General features: G+C 40.6%; 2 protein-coding genes across 2 annotated transcripts; both read right to left on the reverse strand.

Moving 5' to 3' along the window:
- Positions 1–1714: 1714 nt before the first annotated feature.
- Positions 1715–7518, reverse strand: gal3st4.2.S (galactose-3-O-sulfotransferase 4, gene 2 S homeolog). The gene is made up of 4 exons (XM_041587811.1): positions 7427–7518; positions 6010–6111; positions 3511–3802; positions 1715–2983 (listed from the first exon to the last, which is right to left on the reverse strand). Exons 2-4 carry the CDS (start codon positions 6105–6107, stop codon positions 2207–2209), a joined length of 1167 nt encoding a protein of 388 aa, XP_041443745.1. The 5' UTR covers positions 6108–6111; positions 7427–7518; the 3' UTR covers positions 1715–2206.
- Positions 7519–12605: 5087 nt separating this feature from the next.
- On the reverse strand, positions 12606–14700 carry gal3st4.3.S (galactose-3-O-sulfotransferase 4, gene 3 S homeolog). Its single transcript, XM_018239587.1, has 3 exons — positions 14597–14700; positions 14079–14367; positions 12606–13385 (listed from the first exon to the last, which is right to left on the reverse strand). Exons 1-3 carry the CDS (start codon positions 14698–14700, stop codon positions 12606–12608), a joined length of 1173 nt encoding a protein of 390 aa, XP_018095076.1.
- Between the last annotated feature and the right edge of the window lie 5205 nt (positions 14701–19905).

The following is a 19905-nucleotide window of genomic DNA, read 5'->3' on the forward strand; positions in this document are numbered from 1 at the left end:
CCATTTCTAAAATAGGAAATCAGGGCAGGACTACTTGAATGATGCAGTGATCAGCAAATTGTGATCACCTTGTCATAGCCCTACCCTTGACACCAAACAAACTCACTTCTGACATCACACAAACTGCCCCCTGTCATCACTAGGGTTGCCAACTTTTCTGTAAAAAAAATACCAGCCTTCCTATATATTTTTCTTTTTTCCCTATTAATAACATTGGGATCAACCATAATTTTTACCGGCCAGGTGGCAACCCTAGTCATCACCCAAACTGCGCCCGGCATTATCTAACCACCCACCACATAACATCACCCCCACCAGAGATACAAAATCAAAAAGGTAAAAACCCTAGTCTTGGCCCCCAGTTAAAAACAAATTCAAGAGTCACTCCACAATTGGTGATCCATGAGCTCCCCGGTGTATATCAGGAGGCACAGGTGTAGGAAGGAGAGAGGTTGGAGTTCTAGGATTTTCTCCATTATATTAATGTCACTATACACATGGAACTTGCACATTTCATTGTCACTAGGTTTGGCAGTGTGCCGGGGATTGCTGTGCATGAATTGGCAGCCCCCAGACCAAAACCAACACATTTGTATCACTTTACTTTTCTATGAAAAACAAACTGTCACTCCATGCTGTAACTGCCAACTTTTTTGCTCAGATGGAACTGACCTGAACACTAAAGGGTCTAAAGCTCCACCTGGTGTCTGTTTGCATGAGAAATGTTTATTAAATGTTTATTCCCAAGGAAAGGAAAATCTTTGACATTTCATGAAAGGAACATTGTTATGTGTGTATTTTGGCTTGGATTTCTTTAACGTCTGGCTTGTAGCCTCCGCTGACACCAAGTGGCCATTTAACTCCCTCTGTGCACCATTTGCTGCTCCTATTATTGATTGATTGGCCTTTTCTGCACTAGGAAGTGTCATACTGGGGCTTTGCTATGTCTTTTAGTAGTTTAATTCTATTGGGGGGAAACCCATTTTAATTGTAGTTTTTTCTTCCCTATAATGGAAATAGAACATCTTTTATTGAGGCTGAACATGATAGGAAGTTTGTAGATTATAACTTGTATGATAGTAACTAGGTCATAAATAGAGTTGATAATTAATGGTGATAATTGATTCTCCTACACCTACATGAGTCTCTTTCTGACGTCAGTGCAATGTACATTAATATTATATTTATAGAAGCAGGAACTTCAATGTGTTGGGGCACATAATCCCTCCACCTGACTGGGGGGCCCAAAGCCCACCACACTAAGTGACATAGAACTACAATTAGAAACCTTTCTCACATGTTTCCTAAGCAGAAGAACATCAGAGCAGCCTCTTTCTTTCTCCTGACAACTTCCTTGACTACTTGCTGGTCAGACTGGTGGGAAACTGACCAGCAGGTGGCGCTGTTGTAACATAATTCATTCATATTAACAGTACATGTATCCCTTAATATCTTGGAATTAAAAGAAAATAAATAATGAATGTTAATGACAAAAGTGTTTAGAATAGCACAATCATCAATTTTACATTCACTTATTTTAAAAGTTTACTTATCCTTTAAGGCTGAGGCCGTGAGAACTTGACACGGGGCAGCATGCCGTACTGTTTATGGGGAGACAAAATTACTTGCATGGTTACACAGCGTTTTATTTTTTGGTAACGCTTGTATTATTATTAGCTATTATTTATAAAGTACCAGTATATTCTGCACCTTTGTGCAAGAGTTCTTGTCAATTCCTTACATGGGGACCTTAGGATCAAATCAATTTGATTTGACCCACCACCAGAGGGGCCAAAGTGAACAAAAATCTGCTCACTGGGCAAACTCGCTACCTCTTCAGCCTATCAAGAGAAACAACAAAAGTGACCATGAAGAATTTAAAATAAAATATAATAAAAGACTAGGAACGGATAACAGTCAGCAAATAAATGTTTGTTCAATTAGATTCAGTTCAATTTCTTGGGGTAAGGGGAGCAAACCTTTCAATTCCACAGTCTTGCTTTACTAAAGATGGATGACATTTGTATGGAAGAAGTGCAGCTTGGCGGAAAGAAGCCTTGAAATATGCCATCCTTTTAATAATGTTAAATAAATCCAATAATAATTATCTTTATTCCTAAAACCCACCTCAATTGCAAAGTTTTTAACCTAAGAAACGTCTAGGATCCTAGAAGGTTACTGAAGTCCCTGCTGGTGTAGACCAGTTTCATACAGCTCCTGGAAACTGCCTTGCATCCAAAATATCCTTGTATTGCAGCTCTGGAGTTATCATTTGAATACACTGTGCCCGAGTATTAGGCTCAAGATCCATTTTCACCACCCACCCTATGTTCTTCTCCTGCCTAAACTGAAAAGGCTTGATTTTCTCCTTCTTGTCCTGATCCACTCTTACAGGATTCACCCCCTCCAGACATATGTCAGCTAGCTGTTGTCTTCTTTCTCTTAACCTCCTAACTTCAATGTCCATCTTCTCTTTCCCAAATCTCTCTACTTTCTCCCAGAAGGTACTGTTGAAGTAGACATAAAGATACAAGTCTAGGGAATTCCATGCTCGTAACATCTCTTTCTCTCTTTTATCCAGAGGTGTGGAATCATGGCTATTCTGTTTAAAGGTCACCACATCATCAAGGTCCCAGCAAAGCTCTTCCTTCAGAAGGATCATTGATTCATCAAAGTACTCAGAGAGTAGAACTATATGGAAAGCTCTCTGTATCTCCCTGACTCCCGCTTTGGCCACAGATTCTTTGAAAGGGGTGTCAGGATTAAATCCCAGGTCAAACCACTGAAAGTTGCGTGCATATTGGTTTCCTTTCTCTCGTGGTTTGTAGTAGAGGGCAGGTTGAGCCAAGAAGGTCTTAAAGTCGGGGGCTTTCTGAAATGCAGATGACTCTGAGCGATAATAAGAGAAAGAAGACTCTGCTAAGGTCGCTGGATCCCGTAAAATTGTGACGTAGAAGGAGTCTGCAGGCATGAGCATCCTGACCTGGAGAGAAAAATACATTTTAGGAAACATATATTCTAGCACAGTGAGCATATTAGGGCTCATTTACCGATACTCTAGGTGCAAGTGCAATTATTTACTGTATCTCTCTATACACATATGCTGTTTTTACAAAATTCAATCTCAAATCCACATCCATGTAGGGTTACCTACTCTGAAAGATCAGGGATATGGCTTAGACAGAGGATAAAGGTATGGTCTAAGACGATTGTGCTGTGGTGAATTCAGCTCTTTAGGATCAGGGCTACATTCCCTTTGGCAATATTAAGGGTGGGTTGTAAAAGAATGGCTGGTTCCCCATGAACACCTGTGTGTCAAGAGGGTTGTCATTAGTGGAAACCAACCTTTCATTGGCATCTGTTTTATTATTTTCTGCCTCTTTAGGTTATATGCCCATGGTTCAGTGCCCACTATCAGGCACCCCATATCCAGTTATATATACAGAATGACCACAGGAATAATGTCCATAGAGTCAATGTACTTATTCAAATCCATCTTTGTTTCCTTACCTCTGGGAGATTTAAGCGCATATGGTGGCACAAGATATCATACTTTGGCTTCTTAAATTCATTATATCCTTTCACCCTGCTAGCATGGAACAGGCTGGGATAGTTGAACTGATATTTTTGGGGTAGAGCGAATGTCAATGAGTTCCTGTCCCCATAGCGATGTAGCATATTTTGTATGGAGCTTCCACCAGTCTTGTGGGTCTTCAGGAACACTATGTGAGTTTTTGGACGACAAGTTTTTATTGAGGGTGAGGAATGCTGGCGTAGTACAGTGAAAGTCTGAGGTGGGCTACTAAAGAAAGAAAGAAATGTCATGTTTTTATCCTCTAGATAAAGACAAACAACAGGGTATATGAACATGATTAATATTAGAATGGTTCCTTTGACTTTCAAACCACGGCTAAACTCACTTTAACCCCCAATGTCATGACATGTATTAAAAGATACAGATTTAAAAAGTATGAATGAAAAAAGAGATGCCGTATATGTATAAATTTTGAACCATTCCCAGCACAAAAAAATCCAAAAACCTCTAAAAGTCTGAATTGATTTAAAATGGTCCAATTAGCAGCTCCCATTAACTTCTATAGGACCTCACCAACTGTTACTTGGCAATTTTTTTTTTATTAGAGGTCTTTGTGGGTTTTTTTCGAGATTCGTGGAAAAAAAAGAAATTTGATCGATAGTTAACAGGCCCTTTAGTCCCCCCTCTTCTTTAGTTACCGCAAAAAGGGGCAATGTAGCTTTTGAAATACAGTAGAACCCCCATTTTATGTTTTTTCAGGGGACCAGAAAATATGGTGTAAAATCCAGGAAAATGTCAAATCAGGGAAATGTATTTTGCATAATATATAGATGAGACCACAAAACACCAATGTAAAATGAGGGGAAACTTAAAATCAGGGGATGTAAAATGGGGGTTCTACTGTAGCTGCTGCTGATTTTATACTGACAAGAAATACCCACCTATATCTCCCCACCCTTGGAGCCTAGGGGGTAAATTTACTTAGCGCCGAACATTCAATAGCAACCGCTTCGCATCCATCGCTACACTTCGCCAGACGAAAATTCGCTCAGACAACGCTGATTTACTAAAATGCGCAGTTGCGTCCAGGGCGCCGATCCCTGGTGAATTTCACTAGCATTACTTCGGCAATCAAATCAAAGATGCACTAGCGTTCAATTCTGCCTAACGCAACTTTGTTAGAGGTCTTCGCTCAGGCTAATTTGCATACATTCAAATTTAAAGTTGAATGGACATATAAGTTGCAGCAAATACATTACATTCCACAAGTCCAGGGAACCTTAATAAAGAAAATACAGTTGTTATAATGCCCTACACATGAGCCCACTGTATAGTTTATGTTCCATATGTTAGAAAATATATGGGGGAACCCGGTTACCCAAAAACATTTTATGGACTTTTGCAGGCTCACTCTGAAAAAAGGAATAGACGCCAGCGTTTTTTGGACTTTTTCCACTAAAAAATATGATGTAAGTAACAAAATATTTAGGAAGATCTATTCACTCCAATGCACTTCTGGTCTGAGCTGGCGAAGGCAAGTCTGGCAAAAGAAGTAACGTTCAGTAAAATCCGTATCTTAGTGAATTTGTGGAGTAACGTCCATTTGCCAGAGCGAAAATTCGCACCCATTAGTAAATCGGCGAAGTGCCTAAAAGTGGTAATCCTGATGAATCGTTGCCAGCGTTAGTCACTGTGCCCTTTAGTAAATCTGCCCCTAGGTCTTTTATGTAGGGATGCACTGAATCCACTATTTTAAATTCGGCCAAATCCCTAAATCCTTTGTGTAAGATTCGGTGGAATACCTAACCAAGTCCTAATTTGCATATGAAAATTAGGGGCAGGAATGGAAAAAGTGGAAAAAATTCACCTCGTTGTTTTGTGACGAAAAGTCACGTGATTTATCTTTACTGACACTAATTTGCATATGCAAATTAGAATTCAGTTCGGCCAGGCACAAGGTTTCAGCTGAATCAGAATCCTTCTGAAAAAGGCCGAATCCCTTAGTATGGTTTGTTTATGTGATATATTATTATGGAGATCTGTTCAGACATATAGAGCAGCCATGACTTGCTTAAAGATCTATTGACATATGGACAAAGTTCTTGTATGGTCCCATGCTAATGTAAGCCTCCAGCTGAATAGCCATGAATAAGACTTGAGTCAGTTGCCTCTGTCCATAATTACCCATCTAAGGGTTCAAGCACACGGGCAGATTCGGGGAGATTTAGTCTGTCCGTGTGCTTAAACCCTAAAGTTGATAGGCTGGTGGCATTCACTGTTGGTGAGTCCCAAGGGAATTTCTGCTAATAAAGAGATGACATTTTAATTCAAGAATTACGTGCCTTCCGGCTATTATCTTTTTCATTTGGAAACCATTGCAGCTCGTTGAGAGGCACATATACACTGTATAAAGGACTATTCTACTAATGGTTTGAGTGACAAGGCACTTATATTTGTGGTTTGCGGATACTCACATTTTCTGGAAGTGGGTTCCCAGGAGCTGAATCATAAAACCAAGGGCCGTGAATAGTAATAGTATTAACCCAAGGAGTTGTACAGTCACTAACCTCATGGTTCTAGAAAAGAGATGCACCAGAAATATAATGAATGCATTCTAACAATACCATGACCTATAGTATGGAGTAAATGGAAAATGTAGTATATGAAGTGGTAATACACATGGTTCACATACGTTCTGCACATATATCTTTGTTGTGGATGTTCTCTTACATTCCTTGGATACTTTTCCTTTACAAATTCATGCCCCACATGTATAAATGCCCACATGCTGCACCCAGTTACCCAGCGATGATCTCTCTGGCAACACAATTGGTGACAACTATTCATTTGTTTTCCCAAAGCTGTTATTGGCAGGACTGGGTCAGCTGGAAGTACTTTCCAGTGTTTCCTCACTATCCCATATATAACATATGATCCCTGATTAAAGCTGGTAAAAATCCAATCAAGTTATTGGAGGACATCCCACAAGGTGCATCTGATCTTGGAGACATTCCAAGCTAAAGCTGTGGGTGTCTGGTTCATTGGTTGTGGATATGATATAGAAACAATTGTCTCTGTGATAGAACCGTAATGAGTATTAGAGATCATTTATGGAGACCTGATAGGGAAAGACTAAAGAGGAATAGAGAAGGGAGGTGTAAGATTTGTGGTTACCCATTGGAGTGCAGTTGTGGAAAGTTTGCTACGTGTGACAGGAATACTGAGGCAGGGTGGAAAAGTCATTAAATCCACGTATTCTGTTCTGTTTCGAAGTGCCTAAAAGTGTTAACCTTTCCAGCTGCTGACTGGCATTGATTACTTCTGCTAAGCTTTTTATTACACAAGTTTCCCCAAGGCTTTATCCATTAATGATGTCCTTTTAAGATTATAAGTAGTCTTCTTGTTTATAGATCACAAACTTATTTACATCTATACAAATAGCAGCCATTTGGACACCCAGATTGACAATACCCCCCCCCTGTAAAGACGGCGCCTCCTGGGTGGATTCAATTGTCCTACATAATGTTGGCTCTCAGCAGCCATAGACACGTTGCTTCCAATACCAGACTACAATGGAGAAGAAATCACCAGCTCACCCACACCTCTTTTATACTTTTATTTCTGTCATATATTGGGAAGGGACAGACCCACCAGACCAATCAACAGCTGATTTTGATATAAGATGGGGCTAAATACATACACTGTACATACACACAATAGATATACACCTAAATATAATAGTAGGAAGGAAATACTCAATACTAAAAACATTTTGCTATAATATATTACGTAGAAATGCAATGGGGGGCACATACTACAGACAAAGACAGATAACATACACTATAGAAGTGCATTTTGTGCTTAATGCTATGTATTAGAGAAAAGTCTCACCTGTATATGTGCAGGTATAGCGCTAAAGGCTTAGTGTGCTTTGCAATGTATGTGGCTCATAAGCCCTGTATATACACAGGAACACCTGTACCTATGGGTAACAAGAGATGCTTGAAAGATGGCGTGTGTACAAAGCTTTGGTAAACCAGCCCACCCCTGCCCTGATGGATTGACTCATGTGTATATATTTGCTTCCAATAAAGCGTGGCGCTACCTGGTTTCAACTACACAAAATCTATTCTTCCTACCAAAGTTGTGAAAGGAAGGTGGGTGGGTGAGTGAAAGTGCGGCATCAACAGACAAACATCCTCTTTACTTTCCAAGTTAAATATTCAAAACTCACTCTTTTCAACCCATTTGACATTTAGCCACTTTGACTGAATTTATTGCCAATTCTAGAACATTTTATACCGTATATACTCGAGTATAAGCCGTGTTTTTCAGCCCCCAAAATATGCTGAAAAACTCTACCTCGGCTTATACTCGGGTCAAGCACAAAAACGGTCGCCGGCGTCTAAGAATAGTCGCATGCGCCTAAGAATAGTCGCCGGCATCCAAGAATAGTCGCCAGCGTCCAAGAATAGTCTCCAAGAATATTCGCCAGGGTCCAAGAATGGTCGCCGGCACCTCTAATGGGAGCAGAAACCCTAAATTTTTTGATTGAAACTTACCAGAAGCTGCTGCATTTCTCACCCTAGGCTTATACTCGAGTCAATAAGCTTTCCCAGTTTTTGGAGGTAAAATTAGGTACCTTGGCTTATACTCGGGACGGCTTATACTCGAGTATATACGGTAATTGTTTTGGCTTTTTTTTCTTGCAAATTTGTTCTCAGAGTTTGAAACAGGTTTTGTGATGTTGTGATGCAAAGTACAATCCAAACATTGCGCCCTAATGTCCTCACTGTGGGATTTATTTGAAGATATAGAAATGGGATAGGTTCAGTGTCAGACTGGGATGCCAGGGGCCAGAAAATCTTAGGCTAAGGACCCACTTTCTAAACTATTATACCTCCTCTCCTCACTCAACCTCTTTATTTTCCTGGACTTTTTTCTCTACATACTATATTCTATTCTTCCATTATTTAGCCTCTTTGTTCTCAAAGAAATAGGGAATGACCATGAAATAGGCTAAATGGTTAGAAGCAAGAGGCCCACTGACACCTGGACCCACCGGGAGTTTTCCTGGTATTCCGATGGGCCAGTCCGACACTGGATAGGTTCATTGATCGTGGATGTGATATAGAAAAACATGTGCCTATGATAGAGCAGCGATGGGTGATAGAGATAATATATTGAACCCTGATAGGGAAAGAGTGAAGAGGAATAGAGAAGGAGGCCTGGGGCAAGCCGGCTGGGCACCCAAGCTAACCCATCGCACGTGATGTGACAATTCGTGAGGGGAGAGGTGCACCAGAGAAAAGTGCAGTGGGGGAAGAAGCGTTCCGGTCAAGGGGTAGTCAAAAGAAGAGGTACGTGCTTGGTGCCCCCACTTCATTGGGGATGTGTTTTTTCTGCCTAACCCTAGTTCCGGCCCTGTAGAGAAGGGAGGTGTAAGATTTGTGATTACCTGTTGGAAGTGCAGTTGTGGAAAGTTTGCTACATGTGACAGGAAAACTGAGGCAGGGTGGAAAAGTCATTAGATCCATGAATTTGACTGTGTTGTCAAGCAAAACTCAGATTCCAGCCCAAGAAGAAGCCCAAGTAACATGTTAACCTTTCCTGCTGCTGACTGGCATTGATTCCTCCTGTGTAATGTAATTGTTACACTGCACACCTGAAATCTACTCACTCTGCAGTAGTGGTGCTGGTTTTCCATTGACCTGGCACGGTCCCACAGCAACAGTAACTTTTTGTTTACGGATCCGCACACACACGATTTTCTGCAGTGGGGAAAGTGCCCCTTCTTTTTATTTGTTTATATCACCACCAACATCAACGTTTCGGGGGGTACAAACTGATGAGGGGAGGTTGTACCCCCCGAAACATTGATGTTGGTGGTAATATAAACAAATAAAAAGAAGGGGCACTTTCCCCACTGCAGAAAATCGTGTGAGTGCGGATTCGTAAACAAAAAATTTCTATTGATTCCTCCTGCTAAGCTTTGTATTTCACAATAACTCCCCAAGGCTTTATGCAGTAATGATGTGCCTTAGTGCTATTAAGATTATAAGTAGCCTGCATGTTTGTAGATCCCAAATGCAGAACTTTAAATTTATCTATACAAATATCAGCCATTGTGGTCCACAGTGTATATTGTAGCTTTGGAATCATTTATCTGGAGTTATCTGGAGTCATTGAGGTCTGGACTTGTCTAGATAAATGGTCTCTATGTAATCTGGAACAGTGTTCCTTAATCAGTGGCATAACTATAGAGGTAGCAGACCCCACAGTCGCAGGGGGGCCCCAGGGAACAGGGGGCCCCAGATGGTGGTGTCTGTTTCCTCTATAGCTAATAAAAATCCCCCTCCTTCCATGCCGCTGTCTTACTTGCAGCAGGAAGGGATGCGCAAGTCGGGCGGGGTTGGGAATGGGTGGAGGAAGGATCTGGGCGGGGGATGGGATGTGGGTGGGGCAGGGGTGGGAAGTGGGCGGGAGGATGGGGATCGGAGTGCACCGGGCCCCTCTGAAGATTTTTTTTTACAGGGGTGCCCGGTGCACTCTAGTTACGCCACTGGCCTTAATATATATAGTTTTTTCCTTTATAAAAGGAAGAAATAAGAAACTAAAAGAGAAAGGATAAATAATAAGAAACTGAAAAAGAGCAACAAAAAAAGAAAGTTAAAATTAAAAAAGACAAAAGAAAGCATGAAATAAAAGAAAAGAAAGAAATGAAGGAAAGGAAAAAATAAAGAGAGAAATTTGAAGAAAGAAATAGAAACAAATTAAAAAAAGGAAGAGAGAATTGAGAAAAAGGAAAGAAAGCAGAAAGGAGAGGAACAGAACGAAAAAAGAGAGAGTAAATGAGAAAAAGAAAGCATGACTGAAAAAAATAGAGAAAAGAAAAAAGGGGAGAAAGAGACAGAAATAAAGATATTTTACGTATAACAATTGAATTGCAAATAAATGAAGAAAAATTTAATGTGGAGAGTGACTTATAATTATCTTTTCTTTACAGTTATATGTTATTAGTTGTCATTGCATTTATGCTGCTCTGTTTCTGGGATGGTAAAGCTGACACTGTGTTTGTACTGCTTGTGATCTGGAGCTCTAGACAAAAAGTTGACATTGTTGACATCAGCTGCTTTGATAGATTAATACTATGAGCCAACATGAAGTTTGTTTTGTATTTATGCTGCTCTGTGCTTGGAAGGGCATAACATGAAGCTGACTGAAAGTACATTTATACTGCTATGTGTTCTAGGGGCATGGAAGGTGAAGTTGGCAATCCAGTTACTCTTGTTAATAATGCTATCTTGACTTAAACAAGAAGTTGGCACTGCATTGATACTGGTATTTCCCCTTGGGGCATGAAACATGAAGTTTTATATTCTATGCAATCTTTGGACATCAAACATGAAGTTGGCACTGCATTTACACCACTTTGTTTCTGGGCCAATCTGCTTTGTGTTCTGAGGTCATTGGATACAAAGCTGGCATTTATGCTGCTGTCTATTCTGGGGTCATTAAACATCAAACTGACAATGGATTTTACAGCCTCTTCTTTGTATATTCAATTGGTACTGAATATATTCTGCTCTGTGTTTTGGGAGAGAATTAAACATGTATATGTCACTCTGTTTATACAGCTAGTGTGAGTGTGCAGAGTATGAGAAACATTATGATTGTAGTGGGTTAGACCCACTCTGTTAGGGTGTAACAGGGCTGCCATACTTGTCCCAACATTGACTTAGCTACCCATGACCAGCAGTTTACTACCCTTCTTCAGGGCTGAAGTCATGGTATCCATGATAAATAACTGAAGATTGCTGAAGGCGGCACCACAATTATTAAATAAGAATGATGGACCAGATGGGAGAAGGGTTTGTGAAGCACAGTTTTTATGATTACATTGCTCATGGTTAACTGTTTATATTTGCAGGGTTGTTTTATTTTTTAGTGAATTCTTCTTTCTCTTCGTATTTTTTCTTTAACAATTATTTATAAAGTACCAGCATATTCTGCTGAACTGTACAATAAAAGGAAATGCCCATTAAACATATAACGATATAGACATCCTACAGATAACTGTAGGATGACTAATACTTGATGGCGGGTCCTGCTTGTTGTAGGTTACTATCTAAACAATAGTACTAGTTACTATCTAAAGATTGTTAGTCAGTGAACCAGGGAAGAAGCTTCCTTTCAAAAAGGAAATAATGGAACCAGAAAAGGAAGAAATGCTGCCATCTCAGTTTGGACAGTGGTCTTGAATGGAGAGTGTAGGCCAAGAGTCTAAGATACATGGGACTGTAAAACCAGAAGATCCAAGTGTTCCCTTTAGATACAAGAGGTTAACTAGTGAAAGAGTTCCCAGCAGGACTGTGTTCCTGCCAGCTTATTCCAGGGTGGCCACAGAATTTCTACCCCATCTCCAGTCAAACTGGACAAAATATGCGTCTGTCTATATATATATATATATGTATGTTGGGTTACAATTATGCTATTAGTATATGGCTTATTGTGTACCCAGAAAATTCCCTGAACCTATGCATTTATATATTCGTCAACATCCACCACTGCATACTTTTCCTCCTCTGCATGTAGTTGACCACACTGCACCTACTAACACCTGCTGACATGAGTCAATCATGTGGGTAGTCCATGGTCATCACTATGCACACCCACTCATGAATGATGTGGCAGTCAGAGTGGCTGCAGATGCAAGGCACATTAGAAGGCTTCAACTTACACATAGGTTTCCCACCCCCACACTTAGGATCAAATCTGTGGGCAATTATATTCCTTTGGGCAAGGGATGAAAACCTTTCTCATATACAGTCTTGACTTTACTAAGAATGGTAAACGATTTATATTCATGTGAAAGGAGTAAAAATTGGAGGAAAGTAGCCTTGCAAATTATTATCCTTGTATAAGTCTAATGGGTCTAATGTCAAATAAACCCACAAATAATCATATTAATAGGCCTTAATACCCACCTCAGCTGTAGTTTAGTTCTTAGCCTAATACATTTTAAGTAGACTGGAAGCTTTAGTGAGGTCCCTGCTGGCTTAGACCCATTTTACACACCTACTGGAAACTGCTTTGCGTCCAAAATGTTCTTGTAGCGCAGTTCAGGAGTTACCATTTGAATACACCATGCCCGAGTGTTGGGCTCAAGATCCATTTTCACCACCCACCCCATGATCTTCTCCTGCCCAAACTGAAATGGCTTAATGCTATTTTCTTTGATTTCATTTGCTCTCACAGGATCCAAATCTTCTAGGCATATCTCAGCTAGCTGTTGCCTTCTTTCCTTCAACCTTCTAACTTCAAAGTCCATCCTCTCTCTCCCAAATCTCTCTACTTTCTCCCAGAAGGTACGGTTGAAGTAGACATAAAGATACCAGTCTAGTCCATTCCAAGCCCTTAACATCTCTTTCTCTCTTTCTTCCAATGGTGTGGAAGACTCACGGCTATTCAGCTTAAAGTTCACTACATCATCAAGATCCCAGCACAGTTCTTCCTTCAGAAGGACCATTGATTCATCAAAGTACTCGGAGAGTAGGACCAGGTGGAAAACCCTATCTATCTCCCTGACTTCAGCTCTGGCCAGAGATACATTGAATGGAGTGTCAGAGTTCAATCCCAGATCAAACCACTGAAAGTTGCGTGCATAATGGTTTCCATTGTCCCCTGGTTTATAGTAGTAAGAAGGGTGAGCTATAAACTCTGTTAAGTTGGGGGCTTTCTTAAAGGCAGACGACACTGAGTGATAATAAGAGAAAGAAGACTCTATCAAGGTTGCTGGATCTCTTAGAATTGTGAAGTAGAAGGAGTCTGAAGGCATGAGCTTTCTGATCTGGAGAGAAAAATACATTTTAAGTAACATGTATTATGATACACTGACCATTTATGTACCTAATTATATGTATGTACTGTATATATATCCATAGCCTGTAAAGCAAAACCTTATAACAATCGCTTAGCTCCAGTCATCAGTTATAATATGTGCTTACTGATGTTTCTCATGTCACATGAAAACTTGTGTATTAAAAAAAATAATGCATAGTCTACTCTAAAATCTGAGGCTATTAGAAATCATCTTGGACTTCATGCCTAGAAGATATGTTATAGAGATCATGCTTACAAACTGGTACTGATTGTATTCCTGTTTCTCTACATGCAGGATTTGTGCCGGAGTCAGTTGTTTTGTTAGATTTTGTTTGTGCTGAAGTCGATTATGTGAGTTCGATCTAATACATCTGCTATTAAACTACCATTCAGTCAAGGTCTGACCCTGACTCCTGCATGAGGAATCTCTGGTTTCCCAAGAACAGCTTTGTATCCGAATGGTTTTAGGGTTGTTGTCATTACTGGAACCCAACATTGCAGTTTCATTTAACTTTAATTGGTAATGGGGGATTTTAGTAGTAGATTAATGGCATCTATTATGTACGCCATAACCAGTTTTTTATACACAATGTCCATTGGATCGATACCAAGAGGGCCTCAATCTCAAGGAACTTTCAAAAATTTATTTTTGTTTCCTTACCTCTGGGAGATTGAAGCGCATGTGGTGGCACAAGATATCATATGTTGGCTTGTTGAGTTCATCGTATCCTTTCACCATGTTAGCGTTAAATAGACTGGGGTAGCTGAACTGATACTTCTGGGGTAGAGCAAATGTTAATGAATTCCTGTCCCCATAACGGTTTAGCATATTCAGTACGGAGCTTCCAGCAGTCTTGTGGGTCTTCAGGAACACTATGTGAGATTTTGGCTGACACGTTTGTGTTGATGTTGAGGTGAGTGGGTGCAGTACAGTAAAGGTCTGAGGTGAGCTAATGAAGGAATAAATGTTGTGTATCATCCTGTTAATATATAAAGACATATAATGAGTAACAACACAACTGGATTTATGAAAAAGTTTAAAAACCTTAGAATGGGTGATCTGATAGTTAAATACAAGTTCTGTGGCCAAGTGGTCACTTAGAAAAAACCCAAATTCCCCTCTTCTTTACTTTCCCGAAAAAAAAGCTATTAGCTATTTGTGGTTTCCCGATCACTCACCTTTCTTGAAGGTGGCTTCCCAGGAACTGAATAATAAAAACAGTAGCCAGAAGGATTATTAGTCCTTTCAAAAGGATTGGTGGTTGGCACAGCAGTAACCTCATGGTTCTGAAAAGGAGATGAAAGTGCAACAATGTGAGGATGTAAAGTCCAGAAATAAAATATGCCATAGATATGTTGGCATTCTAACAATACCATGACCTATAGTAAGGCACCAATCAGAGCAGATGAAAAATTTAGTATATGACGTGGCAGTACACATTGATCACATATCTTCTGCACTCAAATATCTATTGTGTGGCTGTTCTCATAAAGTCCTTTCATACTTCTAAAAAATAACATCCTATGGTACCCCTGAAAGCTATACTGGACAGGATTGGATCAACTTCAAGTTGCTTCCATGCTTCCTCACTATAACATGTATAACATACATTTAAACCTCCACCTGATTAAAGCTGGGAACAATTCCATAAAGTTATTGAGGAATATCCCATTAAAGCAGTTTTTGTGCCTAATGTGCATCAACTTGGGATTCCTGGCTATCAGTAAGGGTCTCTGCGATGCATTCATCTATTGTAGATATGATATAAAAGCAGTTAAGGATTAAGTAGTATTGAGCAATAAAGATAATTTATTGAGACCTGATGGAGCAATAGTGAAGAGGAATAGAGATGGGAGATTTAAGATTTGTGGTTACGCATTGGAAGTGCAGTAACAGGAAAAGTCTACTTTGCTGCTATGCATAACCCTAATTCCATCAGGAAAATTTGTGTTATCCTTTCCTGCTGCTGACTGGCATTGATTACTCATGATAAACGTTTTATTTTACAAGTCCCCCACAAGGCTTTATCCATTAATGATGTACCTTAGTTCCATTCAGATTAAACGTAGAACATACTGTAGATCCCAAATGCACAAATGTATCTGTACAAATATCAGCCATTTGGACACCCAGATTGACAAGATCTCCCTTAAATGATGACACTTCATTTGTCCGCATCATTTTTTGGAGAGGGGCAGACACTCTAGACCAGGTGTTCCCAACATCTCTTAGCCGTGCACCACAAAAGTTGGGGAACAAGACAAGCATGAAAAAGGTTCCAAGGGGTGCTCAGTAAGGATCCATATTATGTATTAGAAAAAATGCTCTTACCTGGATACCTGCAGGTCTGACTTTGGGTAATGCAATGTATATGGCACATAATCCCTTTATATACACAGTAGCACCTGTACCTATGGGTAGATAGAGATGCTTGAGAGATGATGTTTGTACAAAGCTTTGGTAACCCAGCCCACCCCTGCCCAGTCCTGATTGATTGTCTTTATATATGCTTACAAGAAATCGTGGCACTACCTGCATTGGCTTAAACTAATAGTAAATTCTACCCACCCGTGTTGTAAAACTGCCCTTAATGGGGGGTAGCTGGGTGGGTGGGTAAGATGTGACATCAACACACAACATACCCTTTCCTTTCCAAGTTTAATATCCAGAATCCAGCGTTTCCAAGTTTAATATCCAGAGATCCTCAATCATACTTCTAAATTAATTTGCCATTTAGAAATTTTGAGGGAGCAAATTTGTTGAGGGGCAGACAGTTCGAGAACATTTTGCAAATTTGGGGGGGGGGGGTATTTATTTTTGATTATGCAATTACATCTTTCCTTCCAGCAAAGCAGTCCTGAGCATGTGAGAAAGTTTTGTGAGAACATTTTTGCACTGAGTTTTAAAGCTATGTGTTGGAGGGTACAGGTTTTGCCAAACTTTATTCCAAGTGATTCTCCAGCAGGGTTTTGGACAGCTAAGAGCTGGTCCTTGTCTTTAGTTGTGAAGGGCAGTTGTTTCCCATTCCTGGGTTACAGTATTTCCCAGCTAGTTCAGTATCTGTCCAGAGAGTGTCAGGGTTCTCTATTCTTTAAAAGGGGAAGCCACCATATATTCTCTCTTTTTGGACCATACTTGCTGGAGGAGGTGGTGTGCTGAAGAGCATAGAGTGGAGTTAGGCCTAATTAGATGAAGTTAATGTTAGAAAGTTGTAGCAATAGCTCATTCTAGGAGACAGGCAAGATAAGGATAGTTAGTAGAGCAGCCAGAAGCTCCAATGAGGAGGCCAGTTGGCTAAGTACCATGTGGTGTCACCTGCCAGCGACTTAAGCAATCAGGAGATTTCTGAAGTGAGGTCCCATTTTGAGTTTTGCCTTGCACTGGGAATTGCTTCACCACTTCCATGAGTATTACCTCTGGTGTGTTGTGAATATTACAGCTAAGCAGCAGTAACACGGAAGGGATGAAAGGGTTTGAAGTAATATTTGATATTTTACTTGCCCTTTAAAGCTTCTTACCCAGATTTAATGAAAAAAAATGTAAAATTGTCAAGAAATTGTTCCTACTGTGTGTTTTGTATCCTGGAACTGTATAAAACAAACACTGGCTAATAGATCTGTTTACTGCTAGACCTGGGAATGTAGACAGTTCAGTAGGCTTAGATGTCTCGAACAGATGGTTTTATAACAAGATCCTCGTTTACACTTCTTCTCCATTACCATGCTTAAAATGAACTGGCTGAAATATATCTTTAACATCTTGTCCAGTTATCCAGGATATATGATAAAGTCTAGCAATAGTATTATTTGCTTAGGTTTCAGGAGGCTGCTGATGGTGATGTGTTGGCGTTCTCCTAGCATTGAATACCTGCCTGGAACATCTTGAGGTGTAAGCAGATACAAGTGTTACATTATCACTGTTTCTGATTCAGGTTCCTGACACCCTACTGTGTTATGTGTGTCGAGCATGGACATTCTATACTGGTTTGGAATGTTCCTGGGGCTCTAATCAGTCTTGGATTGAAAGACACCACAACCTTTGTTGTGTGGTTTTTATGTGACCCACACATTACTGCCTTAATGAGATAAATGAGATAAATAATTTTGAAGCCCACCACAGACTGGATAGGAATGTCCCAGATGGTGGCCTCTTCTGCTCTGGATTGGACTGGTGGGTGCAGGGCCCAGGGAATGCTGCCCCAGGCAGTGGGCAAACTACCGGGGCCCACCGGCGGTTCAAGCTCTTACGAATGTGCCTCAATCTCTGCTTCCGGATGGGGGGCCCGGCTGCATAGTCTGCACCTGGGTCCTGTACCAGGTAGTTCTGTTTCTGGCCCCAGAGGCTCCCACACCCCAAGGGGCCCCACCACCTCCAGCCCTACCCCTTCCCCAGAGCGCACATAAATTAAGCTCATTGGGGGAGGAAGATCAGCAGTCTGGAGGAGCGATGGTGTGGACCGGGTCTGGTCTGGCAAGGCCCATCGTGTTTTTTCCCAATGTCCGGCTTGCCCAGTCTACCCAGCTTCTGCTTGGCCCACAGTGGAAGAGGACATGTACACTTTTGAGACTGCACAGCATGTGTGACATAACATTACCTGAGTCCGTACCAATCAATGGCCACATACTGATGAAGGCAATAACTTATCCTTATACACCTTCTTGTATTCCCCAAAGTAAACTATATTTCAGATTTTTAATCTTTTGAAATTTGACTTAATTAATTTAATCGATAAAAAGAGATATTGACAATAGTTTTGATAATCTTTGTTACTTTAACATCATTTGAACATTTCCACAAAATATTTACCCTAGGACTAGGAATTCTGTCCCAACATGCTCTTCAGTCCATAACAGCCCCCTTTGACCCCTAAGGACAGAGTGTTAGAAAGGGTTTCTTGGTTGCCAACAAGGACTTCTTGCATGAGATTCCTGATTCACCCATCTGGCCTAATGGTAACAAGAGAAATAAAGTCATACAGAAATATTATGTACACATGCACAACACATTAAATAAGCCATCTTAGCAATGTGTTCCATTTTTTTATCATGAACCGCCATTTTAAATACCAGCCACAGATAGATGAGATCAATAGTTGTGTGCTGTCTTAGACCTTTTTGGGCCAACAGTAGTTAAAGTGCCATAGTCAGAAAGCACACGTGTTGCCTTTAAGGTTGTGGGTGGTACCCAGATGCCCATTTTTGCCACCCACAGACAAAGAAGGAGACAATTTTCAGCTGTCTATACAGTATACTCAGTGGTGGGCCTTTTAGGGTCAACAGTAGATAAAGTGCTATAGTAGAAAACCACACTTGCTCTTCCAGGTGTTATTTGAAAGAGCACCACTGGATGTTAATGTGAGAAGAAAGCTGGAGTGATCATGTGGTTATTAAAATAGTGTGTCTTGTTGACCCATTGTATCATGTAGCAGCATGTGTAAGTTCTGAAGGAGTGGATCAAGTGGGTGAAGAGTTATTGGCCACTAGGGGTTTGAACTTGAGGGTAGGGACACAGATTTGAGACCTACTTATGGCTAATGGTTGGAAAAAGGTGCAGTTCCCTAATATACCTGTTGGTGCCCACCAGATTAGAGCCACTGATAGAATCATAGGACTGCTCCTAGGTACCAGGTGGGAGACAGGGTTTCACTATCTAAAAATGTCCAATTCCAGGTTCCCTCTGCCCAGTTACAACCAAAGTTTATTGGTCCATAATAAATTCTTGAAACCTTTTGTCAAAAAGGGTAATGTTTTTGATATTTCTTTGTTAAGCTGCTCCAAACCACCACCTGCAGGATCCAATGCACCCCCCCTCCCCCGACCTTGGGGCAGATTCACTTCAGGGCGAAACACTAGCGATATTTTGACAGAAATCCCATCTTTAGGGACATCGCCAATTTACTAATAGGCATAGAGGACAATATGCTAGAGAGACCGTCACTCTATCGCCAGACGACTTACTCTGCAAATTCACTAAGATGCTAATTTTACAGAACGTTTCCTCTTTCGTCAGAGTTTCCTTCGCCACCTCAGACCAGGCGAACTGCTAAAATGAACTAACATCTTCCTCAATGTTATGTCACTTATATCATATCCTGCATGCCGGAAACGCATTAAAGGAGAACTAAACCCTAAAAATGAATATGACTAAAAATGTCCTATTTTATATAGTGAACTTATTGCACGAGGCTAAAGTTTGAGCTTGTCAATAGCAGCAATGATCCAGGACTTCAAACTTGTCACAGGGGGTCACCATCTTGGAAAGTGTCTGTGACACTCACATGCTCAGTGGGCTCTGATTGGCTGTTGAGAAGCTAAGCTTAGGGCTCGTCACTAATTATCCAGCAGAAAATTAGCATCCCTGGCTGTAATATAAGCTGGTGCTACAGGTTTGCTGATTATTAAATTCTGATGCTAATTGCACTGGTTTCTGTGCTGCCATGTAGTAATTATGTGTATTAATTACTAATCAGCCTTATATTGTGACATTT

Source organism: Xenopus laevis, chromosome 3S, assembly GCF_017654675.1.
Source record: "Xenopus laevis strain J_2021 chromosome 3S, Xenopus_laevis_v10.1, whole genome shotgun sequence".
In the NCBI taxonomy this organism is placed as follows: Eukaryota; Metazoa; Chordata; class Amphibia; order Anura; family Pipidae; genus Xenopus; species Xenopus laevis.